This window comes from Limanda limanda, chromosome 6 (genome assembly GCF_963576545.1).
Source record: "Limanda limanda chromosome 6, fLimLim1.1, whole genome shotgun sequence".
NCBI classification, from domain to species: Eukaryota; Metazoa; Chordata; class Actinopteri; order Pleuronectiformes; family Pleuronectidae; genus Limanda; species Limanda limanda.
This window is the reverse complement of record NC_083641.1, coordinates 18,450,977-18,467,098: the sequence shown is the minus strand read 5'-3', so window position 1 is coordinate 18,467,098 and position 16,122 is coordinate 18,450,977. Positions and strand designations below refer to the sequence as shown.

General features: G+C 39.8%; 2 protein-coding genes and 1 non-coding gene across 3 annotated transcripts; all 3 read right to left on the bottom strand.

The window, feature by feature from the left end:
• Nucleotides 1-1,700: 1,700 nt before the first annotated feature.
• Nucleotides 1,701-4,796, bottom strand: mrpl28 (mitochondrial ribosomal protein L28). The gene is made up of 6 exons (XM_061073231.1): nucleotides 4,702-4,796; nucleotides 3,336-3,643; nucleotides 2,874-3,026; nucleotides 2,654-2,788; nucleotides 2,474-2,560; nucleotides 1,701-2,159 (listed from the first exon to the last, which is right to left on the bottom strand). Exons 2-6 carry the CDS (start codon nucleotides 3,618-3,620, stop codon nucleotides 2,064-2,066), a joined length of 756 nt encoding a protein of 251 aa, XP_060929214.1. The 5' UTR covers nucleotides 3,621-3,643; nucleotides 4,702-4,796; the 3' UTR covers nucleotides 1,701-2,063.
• Nucleotides 4,797-5,494: 698 nt separating this feature from the next.
• trnastop-uca (transfer RNA opal suppressor (anticodon UCA)) lies at nucleotides 5,495-5,581 on the bottom strand. Its single transcript has one exon. It is a non-coding gene; the product is annotated as a tRNA-Sec (tRNA).
• A 1,294-nt stretch (nucleotides 5,582-6,875) lies between these two features.
• On the bottom strand, nucleotides 6,876-12,795 carry LOC133002893 (uncharacterized). The gene is made up of 7 exons (XM_061072484.1): nucleotides 12,704-12,795; nucleotides 11,280-11,935; nucleotides 9,180-9,476; nucleotides 8,519-8,760; nucleotides 7,708-7,895; nucleotides 7,060-7,155; nucleotides 6,876-6,984 (listed from the first exon to the last, which is right to left on the bottom strand). The coding sequence occupies exons 1-7, from the start codon at nucleotides 12,793-12,795 to the stop codon at nucleotides 6,876-6,878; spliced, it is 1,680 nt and encodes a 559-aa protein (XP_060928467.1).
• Nucleotides 12,796-16,122: the final 3,327 nt, after the last annotated feature.

The window sequence follows — 16,122 nt, the reverse complement described above, 5'->3', positions numbered from 1 at the left end:
ATGGGAAAGAAAAGGTGCGTGGGAGTTCGGGTCAGAAGTAGCTGCAGCCATGATGTCACCTCTTCATGATTCCTTTACCCCCCTGAAATGTGACAGACAAAGCTCACACACTATTCAAAGTGATGGAAGGAGATTTCACATGAATTAATCGGATTTCATACCAACTCCTTGAACTTTGTAATTTCAATTTTTGTTTCCTTGTGTTTATTCAGCACGTTTACTTATTTATTACTTTGACTGACTTCTTTGCTGCAGAACATGTCCCCAATGTGGGACAAATAAAGGCTTATCATATCTTATCTGATCGTATGTTATATAATTTCATATCGTATCATATCATATTTTATCTTACCTTACCTTTTCGTATCTTATCTTATTGTCATGACCTGATTTTACCTAAAAAAATTAGCCTGATTATCATGAACGTTTAAGCCTCATTTAGCTCAGTGGAGTGACGTTGAACCAGTCAAATGTTCTGTTGCCAAAACACGAAAAGATTCGTTTTTTTAATTTAGACAACATGGAAACATGTGCACCAAACAAAGGGTAATTCCAACCTGTGGTTTTATCTATGTACAGTTGCTTGGAATAATTTTTTCTCTGTTGCATAATTACAACACCCACGGGAGTCCCCGGCCCAGTGAGGACTCCACAGTGAACCAGAATAGTATTCTGTAACCACAACGGCAAAACACCAACACAACTGACTGTTATCAGATAGGAAGTGATGAAAGTGAAACCAGGCGAGAAACGTTTCTTCTCTTCTTCGCTCTTCTTCTTTCCACTACTCATGTACTCCAACAGCATGTGAGGATCTTTGCCGTATTAGGGCAGTAGTATTATTTAATTTCACCACTGTTTGTTTGGATTGTTGTTCTATTCATCGTCTCCAAGAGAAATTAACATTATTTTCAACGCTTGTGGAGATGTAACACAACCAACAGCCTTTTGGAAGTCAACACATGACAACATTTGTGTCTCAGTTATTTGAAGTTATTTTGTTTTTACTTGATTTTAATGTATCTGACTCATCATCTTATCTCTTAAATAATTGTTTACATTATTTTCATTTTTATCACTTTAGCGCCATCTGGTGGAAATAACAGAAATAAGACCTTATGTTCAGCTTGTACTTTTACAATGTGCTATTGTAAAAGTAGCCTAGTATAAGAAAATACTGTAAGCACACTTATAAGTACTCATGCATGGAAATGCTCTTGTCATATTTGCATACTGTATATATTATAATATTATTGATGATATGTCAAATATAACTTATAAATTAAACATTTGTCTGTTAAATGTCACATTATCCAGGAGTTTAGCTTAGCTTAACATTAAGACTGGAGACACTGACCCAACACAGATTCTCAGAATCAAATCTTTCTGTGAAGCATATTTAAATCTATGGATTATACAACATGATATAACATGTTCATTTGTGAGCTTCAGATTGGCTGGCTGGCAGATTTTTATTAGCGTTTTACAGACGGGTTAGCTTTGTTTCCAGTCTTTATGCTAAGATAAGCTAACAAGCTGCTTGCCCCAGCTTCATATTAGCCTTGTGAACTTCAGTTGAATAAATCCATTAGCCAAAATATCAAACTATTGTTTTGTTTACATCTCACCTCAGGCAATAATAATAATATAATCAGTGAAGTTTTCTAACAATTATCGGAGAACTGAGGAGCAGAAACAAGTTTTAAGAAAACAGGGATTATATTTATTTTTTCCATCTTCCATACAAGGCTCTTTATCTCAGCTGGTCCGGGAGTATTTACACTGATTGTGGCTGTTCTCTTTTCTCCTGAATGTCTCACTTATGGGTCTTAGATGCAAGTGGAAACGGAGAACTGAAACAATAAATTAGCTTTAGTTCAAGGTGGCTGCATCCTTTGAGTTGCTCCGAACTGAAACATCAGAAAGTCGTCCAGGTCTCCACCCGAAGGAATAACCATGCGACTCCAAATCCCGCTGCCATCTCCTGATGCTTGACAGTACAACCTGCTTAATGGTTTCAGTCTGAAGAGCTGCTCCTGTCCTTGTCAGATGATTTGTGGTCGTCACTTCTTCTCTATGACGAGTGGCTCTGAGAGATGTTGGAGGCGCAGCTTCTCCACCAGCTCGTCCACACAGACCTTAAAAAGAGGCTCGGGCTCCTTGACGACAAGAGTCAGAACATGTTATTAATTCAAAAAATGTAAGCATTTCAGCCTATTGTGACAAGCTGTCTTTATTGGTCTAATTACAGTGGGATAAAGAAGCACCTCATTTATCAAGGAGAAGGTCAGATAGAGACTTGGAAGAGTCAGACATTTAGCCAAATACAGTTAGTCTCTGATCTATAATGAATGTTTTTGCTCCACTACTTTTTCTATCTTTTCGTTTCATATAAACATTGTGGACTGCTACAGCAAAGCATTAGCTCAGCTGCTTTGATTCTGGAGGCTGATATCTAGGTTTGAAGACTTACCTTGTGATCCAGCTGCCTCTGTTTCTCCACAGCCTCCTCCAGACTCAGACCCACCCACTCCACCTCCTCCTCTGGCCTCTCAAACTGCTGCTCAGACAGAATTACATAAAAACGTAAATGTTAATTATTACTTCTGTGCCATAAACCACACACAAGTGGATTAAAACACATCCAACTGACCTTGTATTTACTGTAAACCTTCTCTCTTTTGACAGGGTCATTGGGGTAAAGCTCTGTGTTTCTGCGCACCAGGCAAAGCAGCATTGCTCTCTTCAGGTTCATTCCCACTTTGGAGTTCAGGTCTTCCTTTGGTGTCTAAAAGGAGACAGACATAAGACTCACATAAAAAGCCTGACAAAAAAATATCACTTATTCTTGTATTCAGAGGCACCGTTATTACTCTGAGAATATAAAAGTCCAGGCCATAGACAGCATCTATGAGGTTGAGAGTGCGAGGTGTGACAGTGATGGTGAATGTGTGATCCAGGATTTCGCTGTACAACTCTCTTTTGAACAGCTGTGGTTTCCAGGTTTTCTTCAGACGATTGGACATCTACAGGAAGAGATGATTCAGAGAAGTAAATTCAGTGTGATGGTTTAATGTCTGCAGCTTCAAGTGTCAAATAACTGCAGCTTTGTGCAGGAGATAAAAGATAAAGTCGTTCTCAAAACAGATTCATTTTGAGAAGGTTTAATGTTGATTAAACCACAGATTATTTCCTTGATTAGTTGATTAATCATTTTCTCTATAAATAGTCTGAAAATAGGAAAATAAAATGTTAAATTACAGTTACAATTTACCAACAGCAGTCAGAAATTCAGTGAACTATTATATATGACAAAGAAAAGCATCACATCTCACTTTGTCATTGTTGGCGTATCTGAAGCCACTTATCCAGCCCTCCCCTCCCCACAGGCCGTCCTGGGCTTCGGGGGGGTAGTAGATGGGGATCGGGACGTCCTGCACACGTTCCTTGTGCCCAGTCACTGGGTTGGCTCGGTACTGAACTCCCAGCGGTCTGAAGTGGACAGGCGTGGGCTCCTTCTTCTCCAGGGACTTCAGGTAGTGTTTAGGGAGACGAGCATAGATGCCCTGCTTCATTTTCAGAGCTTCCCACATTTTGGGAGGGTATTTATGAAGAGGCATGACAGGCTCTTTTAAAATTAAACCTGGAAGACACAAGAAGGAGAGGATGAAATTTAATGTCACTTAGTAGGTGTAGTAAACTATAATCAGGTGCTGGCCAAATGTAGGCGATGCAAAAACTAAAATAAAAGTTTTCTACAGATCAAAACTTTGCTCCAGATCAGTCTGTTAATGGAAAAGCAGGCAACAACCACGGGAACTTTATTCAGACTTTGTTTACTTAACCAAGCTTCATTCACTAGACGAGATAATTGTTCTTATCTGAATTCTCATTTTAATAAGCTCATGTGTAAAGCAATATTTCTGGTCACTATCTTAGATAATAGATTAAAATGTGGACTATTTTACCTGGGATGGTGCAAAGGTTGTTAAAAGCCAATCTTTGTATCTGAATAGATAGATAGATTACTTTATTCATCCCTGAAGGGAAATTAAGTCGTCATAGCAGCCGGTATATTTGAATACAATAAAATACAATACAATAGAATAAAATAAAAAATATTGAGGTAGAAGAATGAAAACAGAACACAAGATAAATAGGTAGATAAGGTGCAGTGGCAAGATTATGGTAATAGTACTGATGATATGATGGTAATGTTATTGTTACACAGTATATATAGTATATAATATAACATAATATATATTTATATATGATAGTAATTATACCAATATAATAGCAGTATATAGTAATAATGGCAGCAGCAACAGTATATATAATAATAGTAAATATAATAACATGTACACATGTATAAATATGTGTATATAGACTTATATATACAAAGAATATACAGAGAATATTAGTTTTATCAGTATTTGTGAAGCCTGTGTTCTGTCTGTGTTGTTGCACAACTTTGTAATAAACCATCAAGCTGCAGATTAATAGTCTCTGTCTGGTGGTCGCTTTGTCTTAATAGTACTTATAATAATAATTCAAAGAAACATACTGGACAGCAACTTCCATGTTAGCAAGATGCTAACGGGCACAGGCCACCAACACAGATGTGACTGAGTCTATTAAACCAAACAGTGTCTCTGAGAGTCTGATAGAACATGAGGGAATAATTCAGAGAGCCAGTCTTACCTGGTGACGAGAAAACAGAAACACACACTAAACCCAACACACGTTCTTATTCCTCGTTATTCCACAAGGACACAACATGAGTGTTCCGGTCCTCACTGATGGGCACGTCTTCAACAACGAGGGACGTGATTGGATGTCAGACCGGGTACTGTCGCAGTTGATTGGCTGTTATCAAACGAGCTTTTCTTGTACTTCCGGGATGGCCGGATGTATAGATTCGCAGGCCGGTCAAATTGTATCTATTGTATTTTATTTCAATTTTTTTTTACACAGAATTGTCTTAATAACCACGATTTGAATGTATATACATATATAATAAACAGCTAAATAAAACCCAGTTAATTTATGACAACATAAAAAAAACACTACACCACTCAAAGTTTATAAATGTCTTCCTCTTGTCGTGGGATATTATTAAGATTTCATGTATTGATTAATTTGATTCTACTAGCTAAAAGCAACATTTTAATTTCTGTCCAAGTAGAAATACTTGACAACAACAAAAAAAGAAGAAAAGTAACAGAAATAACCAGTGTACATTTATTATTAATCCCAATATCACCACAAAACAACTAATTTCATCAGTATAAGACATGTAGATATATCTGGGCTGACTGTCCTGGAAAGGAATTCTGATCAAATTTTAGATGTGACGATGGGATGTTTTATTGTGAAAGGCTAAGGCAGTGTAGACAGGAAGTCGAGTCCTCCCGTTCATATGAATCATGATAGTTTTAGTCAAAATGAGAGAAATACAAAGCTAATCGAATCTAATCCACTGCTGTGGTTCCACCGCCCGAAAGGTGGAATTGAACCACTCTGCCGCTAAGCAGCTACAGGTTTGAAGCCTGCACCCCGGACCACCGAGGCTCATCCGGGCACTTTCATTACGTGTACGGAAATTATAAATACCTTGAATAAAGCAACACTGGTTTGACTTATGGTGTCAATAACGACAACCACCGTTATTTTGTATTGATCTAATAAAGATTGTTTACACAGTGTTTATCCACAGGCCGGCTAGTAACCGGCTGGCTGAAACCTTCCGTTTGTGAAATATACACAAAATAAGAACAGAAATATCAGACTGTTAAGTTGTATTCAAAGCAGCCGCTGTGTGATTGGCTGTATGGGGGGAAATAAGGAGGAGCATGGCTGCGTCACCTCAGGTAGGAGATACAGTCAGATTATAATCAAACACGTCTCCATAGTTGTATGGTTTAGTGTTAGTAATGGAGCTTATTGATCACACTGATCCATCATTATTGTTTTTGTTTACAGTCAGTGGTGCAGGTTCTATCTACATCAACAGTGGAAGTGCTCATTCCACACTGTGAAAATATGAAAATGTTACCACCTAGAAAAATAAAACATGATCAGATGAATTTACTTAAACTTTCAATAGTGAAAGTACTCACTACAGAAAATGTCAATTGTACCATTAGATTATTACTGTGCAATAATTTTATGGGGGTGTATTTGAGGTGTGACATTTCTGAATTAATTTGCAGCTATTATTTTGTTGGGAATTTATCTGACCAATATAGATAGATATACTACATTAGTTTGTAAAACATCACAATTTACTCAAACCGAAAATTTGCAAATGCAAAGTGAAAACCTCAAAGTTATTCAGTTCGTTGTTATTTATAAGGAGGAAAAGTAGCATCGCCTCCTGTTGAGAAGCTGGAAATGTGAAATGTTAGTTGTAAATGTAGTTTCACATTTTCTGTTAAAATGAATAACAATTAAACTGACTCCTCCTTATGTTATAAACTATTGATAGATTAGATAACATGATAGTTTATAAGTCTTCATATGTTCTGAATGTAAAACATTAAAATAACCGGGTGAATTTTGAAAGACTAATACATATGCATTTATCCTACTTTCCTTTTGCTATGACAGACATTTCAGTTTAGCTTTGGGGGATTCAAAAATATTTCTATGGTTTTATAATGAAAAGAAACAATTTAGTATCATTCATTTTATTTTTTAACACAAACGTTCAAGTTACAAACGAGGGAACATATTACTCCATTTTAACACAATTTCACTTGATATGACATAAATCTTTGGTTTAGCACCATGTTAATGTAATAAAAACAACATCATACATTTTAACCCTTTGAATTAGCTGGCAGTGGGTTTTTTTCACTCTCTCTTAGGTTGAACTAACACTGGTTGAAGGTGTTCTCTATGACGAGTGTCTGTTCCGTCGTTCCTCCAGCAGGTGGCGCCAGCGCACTGCCGTTCTCCTCCTCCAGGAGAGAGCAGCACATGTGCCTTGAACAGGCCTTTCCACAGGCCAGGCTGCAGGGAGGGGGCGGAGGTAGGGAGGGGGGGCTCCCTGCACCTCCTGCAGAGCATGAAGCAAACTCCGGCTGCACCGTGCAGCTGCTCACTCCCACACTCTGCAGCACCTTGGTGACGGCCAACATCAGATCAGCACACCTGGGGAAACGTGAAGGATTCCGCGTTAACCAAAACACCGGCAGTGATATCTCCCAAAAGCTACACAATAATAGTAAATATGAGTGTGATTATCTGTCTGCGTTTGTCAGCCCTGGGATAAACCGGTCAAGGGTTCACTTCCACTGTCACCCAGTGGGAGCCGGGACCAGCTGGGACAGTGCACAGGATAAATGGTCACACTTGATAAATGGTCACACTACAACTTTTTCTTGTTGTCGTGAGATCAGAGGTTTGTGAAATACCAAGAAAGGTATTCTCTGTTAAAATGATAAAGTGTCTATTGATGACAATTAAAGTCTAAAGTGAAGGTAATATGGAAAGGGTGTAGGGTGAGGGTGAGTCCAGTTGCTCAAATTTTGCTTCATTAGCCTCTAGAAAAAACCTGCTCCGACAGCCAGGTGGACAACACACAAACACAAATAGCCGTAATGTATATTCTAATGTCTACAACCAATCCACTTCACTTTGATTAAATCTTGAAGTCCCCCAAATCTAAAAAAACATATTGATTGTAAAACTTTTCCCTTTCACCTGTGCACTGGAAACCCGGCGTGGCAGCGCACGTGGACAGAGGCCACGGTGAAAGATTCGGTTAACTGCCAGACGTGGAGGTCGTGCACGGCCTGCACACCGTGGACGCCTGCAATCCTTTCTCCAAGATCCGACACACAAAGGTGTGGAGGGGGGGCCTGCAGCAGCAACACCCCGTACCTGTGCACCTGGAGGAGAGATGGATCAGTGAAGTACAGAAACCCACAAGTCTTGTTCTCCATGTACTATATGGAGATGGTCCTTTGTGTAAGTGCCTGGTGGCGATTGCGAATGTGCATCATAAGCAGCATTTAATTTACTATAATTACACGAGAAGGGGTTGAACAAATAAAACTTTCTTCATCATTTTGAAAACTGAAAGATAACCTTAAAGTAGTTTGTAGTAATGACTGTAAAGGCGCACCCTTCGTCCCACTGTAATTCAGAGGTTTGATTGTCCAGCAACGACAATTATGTAAAGAAACATCTTCAAAATATTGCGATTGTATAAATATTTAAGTAGCTGTGACTTAAAAAACTTCTCACATTTCTATATATATCACAATTCTGAAAAGAGAACACGTTACAAACGTAATCTTCCTGCCTTGTAAAACATTAATAATAGTATTAAAACCCTGCAATAATGAAGTACTAAGTAGTTTAAACTGCCATCTGAAGCGTTTTTCATATATTCCACAACTGGAATTTTCTAGGTTGCTTAGAATAAGTGGATTGAACTAATAACTTGGTTCTGGACAGGAGCTTCATCATCAGTTGAACTCAATGCTATGACCTGAACACAGAGGCTGACCTGGGGCATGGCTGTGGCGATCAGCACGGCCACAGCCAGCAGGGAGAGAACCGGATCCAGGTAAGGCAGGAGGCTGCAGGCTCCGGAGCCGAGGAGGCACTGAGGGCCGAGCAGCAGCAGCATCACACTGTCAATCAGAGCCAGAAGGGCAGAGGACAGGCCCTGAACCACCAGGAGGGGCGACAGCTGGCTGCTCGGTGCAGAGATCTCACTGGGATGTGAAGGCTTCCAGACTGGAGCATCTGAAATGTGAAAAAATATGAAAGATAGCTTTCATTAATATATTTACACAATCAGAGCTAAAAATGATCAAAAACAATAGACAAGATATTTCATTAGATTTTTTGAAAACAAGTTGAATCAAGTATTTTTCATATTGTACTTCAGATACTTTATGTACAAGATTCACTTTACAATATTAATAAGGTTTGTTTGATATTCATATCTATGAGGGATGTGTGTGAGAACGCAAAAGTCTGAATCAGTTGCTCCAGATATTTTCTGGAACTTTTCCTGCCAGAAAAATTTCAGGATATTGTGAAATATATGAAAGTTCATGTCTGAAGATGGTTTTGTATTTATCTGGACTAAAAATGAATCTATTTTTCAAGATGGGATTCTAAGATGTCAACGGTGACAGAACAAGAAGTTAAACTCTTACCAAGATGTCCCACACAGTTTTTGTCTTTAGTCTCTGTGATGTCTTCTGAAAGACTCTCAACCTCGCAAGCCTTCAGATCTGCAGAACCACTCTCACAGTCCAGTGGAGCTGCTGCAGGCAGGTGGACTTCAGGCTGTGGGGTTTGAGAGTCTGCTTCAGGGACGCTGGAGGCTCCTGGGTTACAGAGGACAAGCATCCCATTGCAGAGCGAGTCCTCCGCAGCAGACTGGACTTTGACAACATCATCCAGGACTCGCCCCGGCACAGCCAGGCCTTTGGATTCTTCTGCAGCCAAGACTGTGGGAATCAAACAAGTGGAATGAAAAACAAACATGTTTGAGGCACCTTACAGCTGGATACACAGTAAGAAGCTGCTTTAAAGAAAAGCGTTCACACTGACCCACTACAAACTCCGGTCAACTCCAGTCATGGTGATTTCAGTGTCATTGAAATCACACATCAAACAAGTTAAGAATATCTCTGATTAGAGTAATCATCTTTTCTCACATGTTCTGATTCCAGTTGTAAACATCTGGCTTTAGGATCAACACCATTGTGTTGTGTGTTTTTCCCCCTGAACCATAGATAGACTAAAGTGTATAAAGATTGTGACAGCTCCCTAAAGTTGAACCAAAGCGTCTCAATCTACAGCAAACGATACATTTTACTGTATCAATATAACAGTTAGCAAACATTGTTGTATAATTTGCGTTTATTCATGAGCTTGGTTAATCAGGAGGTCAGGTGATGTTTTTTTTACCAGCCCTATTCGACCTTGGACTGGCTTACTATGATATTTGTATCCTAACTAACCAATCAGAGGCAGAGCAAATGTGGGAGTGGCAGTCCTTGGTGGATTATGAAGTCGGTATATGCTATGCTAATTGAATAATAAGTGTGTATAGCTGCGTATACCTGCGTATATCCTGCACTACACCACTGGCCGCAATACAAGTTATATATCCTGCCTCCTCCGCGTGGGGACATGGACCAAATTAAAAAGTCAAAGTACTCTTATAACAGCGATGCATTTTCAAGTGGTAAATTTGATGATTAGTTTGTTTTTAATTATTTATTTGATGCTATAAATATGGTGTGAAAGGTCTCGATTGACAGGTGAGACTGACTCGTGATTGGTCAAGTGTGTGTAATTGTTAGAACAGCCCCTCTGTGGTTCCATCCCCCGATTGCTTCTGCTGCTGCGGTTGTTGTATATACTGTTGTATCCAAGATATTTTGGCTTCACTTTTCGATAGTGGGGGAAAGTAGAGACATGTCGTCCATCTGATGTCTTCGCAGTAAAAGGTTGTCACCTCCTATCACCACAAACTCTCCTAACATCTTGTCTTCTTCGTGTGTGACTTTGTCTTTTCACCGTGACATATTTGTTTTCTTTTTGTTATTTCCTATTTGCATCTGTCCTGCGTTGGAATTATCATCAACCCCACAGTTTCCATGACCGGCCGTGAAAATGTTATTCATGCCGCTGTTTCAGGATCAGAGCAGAAGCAGAGGTTGGTTTGTGACATTTTCAGAGAATATTTACCCAATACAATACAAAGCTAAAAGCTCATGTAAATCATAACCCCCTCATCCTGTTTAATCAATATTAAACAAAAATGTATTTTTGTTAACAGAGCCAGGGATTCCATTTTATTTAATGTTGTTGTTGCTTGTGTGTTTTATTTTATTTGTTTTATCAAGGATCAAGGATATTTTTAAATCTAATTCAAATGTCAGACTGAATATTCTTAGGAATGAAGTTACTTGCTCTTGGAAAGGTTGTACTTGCATGATTATGTAATTATATCAGTGCTATGAAAAGGAACATGTTGACAATAATATAATTGTCAAATCATAAATCATAATCACTTGTGGGACATTAGATCTTCCAACTAAATTTGTTATCATCACAGGCCTATACCGTAATAATTCTAATAAGGAACCAAGTTAGAGGTTTTTTTCACAGTTACACATGTCTAAGCAAAATTTCTATACGAAAAAAGGTTCTGCCCCTTGATCTTTAGCCTCAACCTACAGCTAAGACCTAGCACTGAATGGCTGTGTGTCAGGATGTGTGTAATCTGTAGGCGATGTTACCTTTGTGGTTCACTTCAAATTGAGATTCGGCCTCTGGGCGCCTGGTGGCTCCGGCCCGCTCCTCCTGCAGTTTAACCCAGTTCACACTGAGCACCAGGATCTTGTAGAGCAGACTGAGAGCTGCGACCACCACAGCCAGCAGGAGGTTCTGCACTGGTTGTGGATCAAAGGAAAAACTGAGGATTTTCACTGAGTAAGAGATACTCAGTAAAGCCAGGATGAGACTGGACAGGAAATTCCCCACAGGCTGGAACCTGCTGTCGGCGAAGGAGACGCTGCAGTCGAGAGCTGGAGGAGAGATTGTGGGAGAGCATGGTTGATTGGAGTTAAACGGGGGGGCTGCTTCATGGTTAGGCTGAGCAGGGGCATTGGATGACCCACAGGCGCCATGTAGAGATTCAGTGGATGATTCTGCAGGCAGGGGGGGAGAAGGTGTTTCTGAGGAGGAGGCCTGGGGAGAAGCTAGGGAGTCCTCAGAGGAGGGAGCAGTTTGAGGATGAAGAACCATGTGCAGGAGGATAAAGAACGTGTGGAAGGCGTCCACCAGGGTGATGATGGACTTGCACAGCTGACTGATGACAACCTCGGCCACCAGCAGCAGGATGGCAACTCCCAGCATGCACCAGTGGAGGGTCCTCATACCTGCAACTGAGAGTAGAAGACCATAGAACGTAAATGAAGATGGACGACATGACAAAAGTGAAGCCAAAGCTGGCTGCAGTGTAGGTCACAAATCCACCTCCTCAATGTTAATGGATGGGACATGGGCCAAGTTAAAATGTGTTAATAAGTGAGAATAGTTAATAAAGCTATTTATTTTCAATTTATGCCAAGTACTGTATATTTGTGTATCATAGATGTGTGTAATCTGTATGTGATGTTACCTTTAGAGAATGTATTGAAATCAATTTAAGCTGAATGTGCTTATTTCAACCTATTACATTTTATAGTGTACATTTGAATGAGAATTGTGTATTTTCCACCACTGATCTTAACGTTCTTTTAAAATTCCAATTGTACAATTATGAGGTTGCTTGTACTTTACTAAAACATCATTATTTTATATAACAAAGTAGGTTTAGATAAGAAATTGAAATTTTTAGAAAAATTCAGCAGAACATAAAATAGTTTAAATTTAACCTAAATCTTCTAAATTAATAATATTTACATTTCAATAATTATTGTGATTGACATTACTCTAAACACTGCACTGGGCACTTTTGGTACTTTAAGTTTATCATGATACAAACAATTTGGTTCCTTTATATGAGTAATATTATGAATGCACAGTGGATGTACATTAAGTGAAAAATCTCAATACTTGGGATAAAAAACAACAAGTACATGTTACACACAACAACAAGTATTTCAACAAATGTACACAGTGTACATTTCCTTTTCTTAAGTGTAGTTACCCCAGGAGAGTGGACGACCCGCGGCCAGAAATCAAAAGCAAGTGAGGCCCTTGGATGTGATCTGTGCGGCGAAATCTGAAAAATGTCACCTTGTTCTCCATCTCTCCCACCACACTCCTCCTCTGCTCTAATCGGAGTCATGTGAGCTGGAGAGGGGGTGGCTGGAAACATCCTCTCCTCAGTTATCCCTGTTTGCATTCCCCCCCCCGGCTCCACGGTGGGAGCAAATGCCTTCAGCAGAGGATCACACAGCCCACCCACCCTCTGTACACTCGACATATTGAGTGAAGCTAATATGCACTAATTAAATCCCCATTGTGATGTCAGGATTACATCATAACGTGAGACCCTCTCAGCTTTATTAACCCTCGAGGCCTCCAGTGCTCTATACCTGCTTTTCCTAGAAAGCCCCAGCTCATGTGAAATAAATAGCGGAGCAGGGAGTTCCCAGTCGTTCCAAACTGTAGGAAAGTTATTGGACATTTATAATTACACCATAGGTGGAAAACCCACCATCAAGTTTGATCTGTTCACTGTTAAATACTCTAATATCCCCACAGTTATTTTTAATCATTATAATATTTGCAGTTTGCGTGGATTATCAGTGAATTCATGTTTTTAAGAATTTCGCCATTTCTTCTGTTTACTCTGTAGAACCTAAAAGCTAAATCATAAACTTCTGATATTCTCCTCCAACAACCCACTCTGTCATAAAATAATGAATAATAAATATACTGATCCAAAAGCAAGCCACGTCTTTTGTGCTGATATGAAGTCAAGGCGACCCCAAGGTGGAATATATACATTTTAAAAATAGTTAGAATAAGCCACAGTAAGTTTCACAAAAGCATAAACTAAGAAGGCTTTTTGTCTGCTGCATGTTGACCTGAAGTCTTTTATGTGGTGGCTTGGATTAATTTAACAAAACAGTTTTATGTACTTACTCGAGCCTCTTAAAACCATCTGTAACCAACAAGAGGATAATCCAACCACCACAAAGTTAATTTCCTACACTTGTCACACCAGAATTAACTCTTTGTAGGAGGAACAATGTGATATCCATTCCTCCATAAGTTACACAGTGTTTTTCAAGGAATATTTCAAATTAAATTTTCCTCATTCATTGCAGCAGTGATGTTGAAATCGGCAGCTGCATTAGATGGCTTTTGCTTTTACTGGCCCTGTCAGGTTCTGTTGAAGTGGAGCCTCCTCTGATGGTGAGTCCAGTGAGCCCCTGCTTACGTGAGCCGGCGTGCAGGGGTCTATTGCAGTCCACTGGACTGCGAACCAACAGGCCAGATAAAGGCTGACACCACGGATAAATTCCTACTGTTCTCCCAGCATGCCAGCACATTCCTGAGGCACGGCTGAGCCCGAGGAAAGACCCAGCGGGGAAGCACTTGATGACTTACCACTGTCCCTGTTCAGACAGAGAGGCTGCAGCGGCCGGCGTCAACCTCGATGGACAAAAAGTCTCTCACGGTTCACCCTGCTCCGTCTGTCAGTCAGCTGAGGAAGTTAAACTGTCTTCGGATCCAACAAAAAGACTCTGCGGAAAAAGGTCCCATTGATGCTCAGCCGTAGACCCTGCCCCACAATCACATGTTTCAGCATGAACATAGGCAGCAGTTCAGGGGCCTCTCAGCCATATGATGAGTGACGAACCAACAGAAAACATTATGTCAACAGAATAAAAGGAAACATTGTATTTAAATTTCTGTTCAAACAGCGAATCCAGACTGACCACAGAGTCTTTAAAAGCCTCAATGAACGACTGAACATGACATTCACTGTATGGAGGCTTTAAATATGTTTCGTAACAGAAATGATTCCACTCTCTTTGTGAAGAGACAGATGATTTTCCTTTTGTGAATTAGCTTTATAAACCGAATAAAAAAAAAAATTATAAAAAGCGAAAGGCCAAAGAAAGTTAAATCTTCTGTGGTATTGATATCGAGACAAACAACCCTGGGAGAGAAAGGAGAGGAGGGACATGAATACATATCTGTGACCAGTAGATCATTCACAGTGAAAATGTAAAAACACTTATGGGGCAGGAATCGTATACACTGTTGAAAACAATACATTCTCTATCCTGTACAGGCTTATATCTATTCAGGCCAGTGGTTCCCCTGAGGGGGGGAAGGACCCTTCAAAGGGGCTACAGGATATTTGAGATGTATCTGATATTTATGAAATATCCTTGCAGAGTGAGATAAGAAGATCCAGCATGGGATACCACTCTCATGTCCAAGCCCTAAAGATGAATGTATAAGGGTGAAGCTTCATATTTAGCTACATCTGCTGATTAGCATCAGACTGGACTCATTGCTCAGAGGCTGAACCGCATTTCACACTCTGGATAGATATTATTTCCCTATTCAAATAAACAAAACAAAAAAATCAAGATTCTTAGTTCCTTCTCTGAAAAACTGTGAAAATGTAATAAAAAGCTCCAATCTTGCTATGTGAAAGAATGATAACAATCTTTGGATCTGTTGTCTGATTTTGTGGGTTCTTCCCTGATGCACACTTCATCCTGTCATTGAGTGTCATGTTAAACATCCAGGATTTGTCCTCGGTGGAGGGAACCAGCATCGCTCTGCCCCAAGGTGAAAAAGAAAAGCTCCATTATTGACACATTAGATCTTGCTTGGCAAAAAACGCACATTTTAAAAAACAAATTTGTGGTTTAATTTTTCGTTTTTAAACTGGCGGCAGCAACTTCTTTAACCAAAGTGTTCTAGATGTGAGGAGAACACTAGAAAAGTAAAAACAAAAACAAATTATCCGCATTTATTTGATCTTGACAGTTTGGTTCTCGCAGCACACAGCAGATGTTGCTTCATAAGCATCATTAGAGACAAAAGGCTTCTTATTCAGGTTTCTCATTCAGTTTTAGTGTGAAAAAAAAAAGGAGCCTCTTACACATTTGGCTAATTTCACTGCTCAGGATCATGTAAAGTGTTGAAAGGTCATTTAAAATCACGTTTTAATCACTTTCTCACAGCCTCCTGTAGTAGTGGAGCATTGTGGAGCAGGGATGGATTAGTGCAGTCTGGAATTCCTTCAGAGGAGAATTACAGTGAGATGTACAGAGTGGAGCTCCCACCCTCGGCCCCCCGCCACCGCTCCACACCCTGCAGACCCAGGAGACGTGAACCCCCTCACCCCACACCACCCATGTCACGCCAGCGACAGAGGGAGGTCCCAGGAAAAACCTCTCCCTCCAGATTCAGTCTCCAGTGTTTCTGGCTTTTGGATCCATCAACTGAGGCAATGTCTTTTCGTGAGCAGTCCTGCCTTAATTTTGTTATAATTTTGAAAAGGAAAGAAACCTGCTATTAAAAAAAAATCTAGAAGAAAATCTTCAAGATATGAAGTATTAGAGGGATGTGTGAAAGATTCACATAATGTTGTTTTAGTTT